General features: G+C 43.8%; 1 protein-coding gene across 2 annotated transcripts in view; it reads right to left on the bottom strand.

Annotated features, from left to right (window-relative positions):
• Positions 1-2,186: 2,186 nt before the first annotated feature.
• The window catches only part of CNKSR3 (CNKSR family member 3), an 84,024-nt gene continuing 80,037 nt past the window's right edge, over positions 2,187-6,173 (bottom strand). The window contains exons 12-13 of one of the 2 annotated variants that reach the window (XM_021693698.1): positions 5,791-5,880; positions 2,187-3,534 (exon numbers count right to left, since the gene is read on the bottom strand). In XM_021693698.1, coding sequence (XP_021549373.1) covers positions 3,236-3,534; positions 5,791-5,880 — 389 coding nt within the window. In that variant the 3' untranslated portion in view covers positions 2,187-3,235. The remainder of the gene's footprint in view (positions 3,535-5,790; positions 5,881-6,173) is intronic. The other variant, XM_044917699.1, reaches the window with a different exon arrangement.

Genomic DNA, 6,173 nt, shown 5'->3' with positions numbered 1-6,173 from the left:
TGAATCACACTTGATGATGATGATGACAGGATTTCTTTTAAATCACTTGTTCTCAAAAGGATGGTGTATCGTCCTGGTGGCAGTTTTGGAAATGTGAGGTGCCAATGATGGGGAGGGCCACTACTGGTCAACAGGTGGGGCCTGGGTGCTACATGAGCCCCACTGGTTAGATCCCTTACAACCAAAAACTGTCCCCCATCAGTACAGCATTCAACTGCGCCACCAAGTACTAATGTGGATGGAAACCCGGTTCAGCATTATCTGAGTCTGTAATCTCATTTTATCTGTATACACACAGGGAAATTTTCAGTCCAGTTTTAAGATGTGTTGGAATTTTCAGGAATGCAATCATTCCCCAAATTGAGAGAAGTCTGTACAGTAAAGTGATTATAAATAAGGAGGGCGGAGCTAAATTGCTTCGCTTCTAATCCCAGCTCTGCTGTTACCAGCTCTCTACCCTCGGGTAACTCCCTTACTTGTAAAATGGGAAGAACAGGGACACTCACCTCATAAAGTTGTTGGGTAAGTATTTAGAACAATGGCAGGCACCCAGTAAGCACTAGGTGGGTGTTAGCTCTCATAGACTTTTGTTTTGTCTACAACTTTATCAACAATTGGCCACGTTTTAGAAAATCGTGTCACTCCCATCAGTCTGCTCCTGGCATTGAGTTGCCAACAGAACACACCTGTACTAGTCTCCATTTGTAGCTGCCACATTTGTGGTGATTTTATCTACAGGTGCAAGTATGTGCCTTGTTTCATTATTTCAATACGTTGTATAATATAACCATGCTAGAATATTACATAGGAAAATAATTTTCACTATAAAATATTTATATATTTGTTTATATGTCATTTAGGGCATCAAATTGATGCATGTGTATAGAAGTTGGTTATATTACCGATGAATTTCATTTTGGAATCGTAAAAGGAAATGCGGGTGATGCTTTTATGTGTGAGGATAGGTTTTATCATCCATGATTCTTAGCTGATGATTGTAGCTATGTTGCAAAATATTTATGATAAAAAGGGGTGGGTGCTGAGCTGGGTCTGGTAGGGTTAAAGGAAAAATCACTATTTTAAAGTTTCATGTCAAAAAGTATCATTCCACACGCCCACCATTAAACCTGGATTACTATGGAGGCAAGTGGCTTCCATTTATGGCTAAGAAATTAGTATTAAACTATTGTTTATATATCTCAACGGTACAGCTATATACAAAAAAATTTTTTTTTCTTAGCAGGGATCTATTTCTCAAACACAATTCAGGAGAAAGCCCCAAATAAAAATACAGATGAAGCTGCGGTGTCTGACTGAATGAAGGTAGAGGACCCAGAAATTTCTCTGGTCTTCTATTAGGGCTTGAGGGAACAAAGTCGCAAAACACCGATCTGGTGCAGTAATTTAAGTTGGGTACTGCCTGTAGTTAAGACTGACACCCGAAAATCCTTTTGAGGATGGTCATCTGATCACAAGTTGCATTTTCTCCACAGATTAGGGGCCAACCTCCAGCTAAGACCTCCAATGCTACTTAACTCATTACTCAGCTGAACCACAGCACTAAGAATCCTCCCAAATCCAGGGACAGAGAGAAAGTGTTGGCATCCCCTTTTCTGGGCATAAAGCCAGCTCAAGCTAACAGCAAAATGGGCCAAGGCTGGTGCCCCTCCTTTTCCAGGGCTTCCATGCTAGTCTCCAGAGCCCTGTTACCAGACCTCCCCACCCCGTGCTCTGCCCTTACATTGTGTTTGAAGCACCCAATGAATCACGCATTCCATGCCTCTTCTATCCTTCAGCAGCTCCCTCAGAGGCTGACGGGAAGAGCCTGACTGAATTCAATCCCCTCGCTTAAAAAGGCAGGCACTTGAGCAAAGTAAACCATTTCAGGGGTGTGTGTGGCAGGGGGGGGGGGTGTTCAGTAGGGGATACCAGCTCTGCCTAGGAAAATACCTCAGACAAGTCCCCAGATGTAATGTTACTGTACCATGCTTCCTCAACACCCCCACTTCTAATCCATAACATCCCAAAATGCTTGGGAGGGTTTATTTTGTTTTTTAACAATAGGGCCCACAGTGGCAGTGGCCGTGGTGGTCACTTGTAAATCAGAAAACACCTTGAACCACTCGTTTTCATTAGCTTCACGTAGGACGCAAAACAGAAGTATTCCAATTACATGTGACTACGAGTAAGAAAAATATACAACTATATTTAAAACACTTAAATTAACTTTTCTGTTCTAACAAAATATCATACATTCAGTTTTAACAAGAGTTAATATCCTGACACACTTTTCCAAAATACCTGATGCTAGTTGAAAATTAGTGACCATGAGACTTTCCAAGAGATTTCTATTTAGCAAAATATATACAATTTTGAAGAACTGCCTGTTTTGTTTTGTTTTTTTCTGGAAGACAGACGTTACACAGTCAAAATGCAAACTGATGTATCTCTCATAAACCTAAATATTGTTGCTTCATTGTTCTGAATGATACTTTGGCTGTCAGCAAATCTTATAGCTTCTTTTCCCTTAAAGACAATAATATATAACAACAACACCCCTCACAAATAACCATAAACTTCACTGTGTGTAATAAGCCCTATCTAAATGTGTTCATGTGTTTCTGTATTAACTGACCTACATACTGAGATTGTTACGAAAAGGGAATAGCCAAGTGTAACAGGCCTACACTTACTTAAACCACTTCTTTGAAACAGCATGAAATGCATGCCACATGTTATTTCAAAGTCAAAGCTGCTACACTTACAAATATGGTATGTAGCTTGAAAAATCAAAACAAAAATGTTTTCTCCACTGGCTTTTTCAGGTGAAGAAGCTGGACCACAAACCAACACATCTCTGTGACAATGGACACCAACTTCAGCCCCACCCCCAGCACCAACGATGGCCCAGTTCCTCATCATGGCCACAACATTCCTGGTCCAGGCCCCAGTTTACAGCGTGTCTCCGTGTTCCGACCATAAGGAAGCAAGAAAAGCGGACTCATTTCTCTCCTTCGGCCTCCACAAGGCAACACCTAAGATCCTCCAGATTTGTTCCCATCCAATTACTTCAAAATTCCGAGAAGGGCAGTCTACGACTTCCAAAAGAAAACAAACAATGAAATTGCATAAGGTCACTACATAATACTGTGGATGAAAACCAGAACAGGTTGTCAACTGAGGAAGCAAGGCACTTGCGAGCGGGAGACGGGGAAGAGTCCCGGGAGGGCGGGGCTCAGTGAGTCAACAGTTTGAGGCGAGTAAACCAGCTGACCAGCAGGGACGGTTCTGCAGAGGAGGACTTGGCCGCCGAGGAGACCGGCTTCTTTCGGGCCCCTTCCTCCTGGAACGGAATCGTGGCGCTGCTGTGGAGATCCGAACTGATGTAGCACCTGCTCCCCCGGACGTAGTCTGCGCCGCGGACCAGCTGCCTCTCTGCTGGGGGCCTTGAGAACCGGTACGGGGGAGAGGAGCTTTCTTCGATGATGGGAGGGATCCGCTCATTACTGAAATACCGGCAGAGGGCGTCCTCACCTGTTTTCAGACAAAGCCCACAAGTCCATTAAAATAACCATCCACTGAGCAGCCCTGTCCAGCTGGGCCGGCAGCCTGCTGAGACTTCTGATGCCCTCGAGGTGGGCACCTGACCCTGCCCTCCTCCCAGGGGTGGGCTGCGAAGCCTCCAAGACAGCCAGGCCCACCCCACGGCATGTTTAGAAAGTAGAAATGGAAGGAGTCCATCAGTTAGTCTGCTTTTACACCTGAGAGGCAACACAAGGGCAGAGCAGAATCAGGGAGCCCACACTTCTTTACCAGTGTAAGAATTTTCATAATTTCACTCGAAATTAAAAAAAAAAAGCGAAAAAGCTGTGTCTATCACTCCTTCCCCATCTGTTCTTGTTCAATGCCTGTAGCATGTAGCACATGCTTCTAGAACAGTGGTTCTTACCCTGAAGCATCTCCTGAAGAGCATTTGAAAAGGTGGGGGAGCCTCGGGTTGTCACCCTCAATGAAGGGCAGGCACTATTATTCACCTTTAATGGACAGGGTTGAAAGATTTTCATGTTCTGCCACACTTAAGACATTTCCAAACAAGGAAGAATGGTCCCAGCCTAAATGCCAGTAGACAGCTCCTGGGATGAGAGTGGGGGGCGGGGGGGTAAGAAACTGAATGGAAACCTGAAATGCAGGGCACTCTGGCAACGTGCAGCATTCTTTTGACCCAGAAATTCCACTCCGAAAAGTGTATGAAGATCTAGGTACAAGATGCTTAGCGCAGCACTACTTACAATGGGGGGGGGGGGGGGGAGAGTGCACAAACTAAGCATTCAGCAGCAGCCTGAATAAGTACATGCTACAGCCCTAAGACGGATTCCTAATGCAGTTATTACAGAAAACATACATGTGTTGAAAAACAGTCACTTTTCACAGTATTGTCAAACATCTAGTTCTTCCATTTTGCACAGTTTTTTCTAAGTTGGAAAAAACCAGAAAACATTCAGAGTGATTATATTTCTAGGTTGGGAAAGCAGATTACAGGTGTTTTATTTTCTCGAGTCTTCTAGATGTTTTTCAGTGTACTTGTTTTGCTTTTGTAATCAAAGGGGTAGTTACTTTTAAGAAGTGCTCATCGTCAAGGAACCACATATTCTAAGAGTCTACTTATAGGAAACATTGAGAGTACAAAAATCCAGAGAGACAGAAAGTAGATTAGTGGTTGCCAGGAGCTGAAGGATGAGGCAATGAGGAATGACTGCCTGCAGGGGTTTCTTTCTGAAGTGATAAAATACGCTGGAATTAGACAGTGCTGATGGACACACAACTCTATGAATGTATTAAAAACCTCTGAATTGTACACTTTGATGGGGTGAGCAGATTTATGGTATGTGAGTTCTCTCTCAAGAAAGCTTTTTTTTTTTTTAAGTGCCCATCGTGCGGACAGACACCTTTTCATTCTAAAATGATCCTACAATGGAAATATGGTGAGATAGGAGGTCAAGTATGTCCCCACTTCCAGACTTAACACTCCCCACCTCCCACTCTGACCTCTCAATACTAAAAGGAAATAAAAAGGCTAAATCGGGGATTAAAATCCTAAGAGACTAGCAATGAAGATGCTGATGCTTCTAAATCTAAACAAAGGACAGCCCTGCCACCTGCTGACTGCTCCACAGATTTTCACATGCCAATTAAGGGTATCCTGGACCTTACACAGACATCTTCTCCCTCTTCCACTTTATTATAGTCCAGGTGATTTGGGTTCCTAAGGGAGGAACTTTACCAAGGCCCAGGGAGATGTGAGGGATTGATCACTTTGGAAGTTGAGCCTCCAGAACTTTTTTCTTCTTCCTTTTCTTTTTTAAGATTTTATTTATTTATTTATTTGAGAGAGAGAGAGCATGCAGAGGAAGAGTGAAAGGAAGAAGCACACTCCCCGATGAACAGGGAGCCCAATGTAGGGCTCGATCCCAGAACCCTGAGATCATGACCTGAGCTGAAATCAAGAGTCAGAGGCTTAACCAACTGAGCCACCCAGGTGCCCCCACAACCTTTTTAAAGCACATGATGCTAATGAGGAGATTCAGTCACTAACTAGGATAATATAATTCTGCCATTCCAGAAACAGGTAGGGCCTCAGAGATTCAGCAACTCCGATTTTACAGATGAGAAGACAGGTCTCAGGCTGGGGTCCTCTATCTGGTTATTACAGCACAATAGGAATAGGGTTGAAACGAGGGCCATGGCTCTTTTGACTCCGGTTTGGTGTATTTTTAGTTTGCTTAAACTTACCCTTTCTCCCATGACCTCGAGGTCTGGCAAAAGGGTCCACTATCCCCATCCAGCTCCCATCCGCAGGCATGGACAAAGGCCGGGGCTTGCCTTCAAAGGGAGGGGAAGGAACGCGACAAGTTGACAGGAGTTTCTGGACCTTAGAGAATCTTTCCTTTTGTTTATAACTTAAGACTGCCCCATATCACACTCACTTAACCATAAGTAATAACATTACTGTAAACTAAGAAAAGTATTTTAAAGCATCCCATTTCCGTGGCAAGCAATGAGGACAGAGGCCGGCTGACCTGAAGTCTGTGTATCTACAGAGCAAAGCCACTCCAAGCCAAAACCCAGGCGCTGCAAGTTAAAACTGTAACATGATCTCACTCCACTGGGCTTTG

This window comes from Neomonachus schauinslandi, chromosome 8 (assembly GCF_002201575.2).
Source record: "Neomonachus schauinslandi chromosome 8, ASM220157v2, whole genome shotgun sequence".
In the NCBI taxonomy this organism is placed as follows: domain Eukaryota; kingdom Metazoa; phylum Chordata; class Mammalia; order Carnivora; family Phocidae; genus Neomonachus; species Neomonachus schauinslandi.
This window is presented reverse-complemented; position numbering and strand designations above follow the sequence as displayed.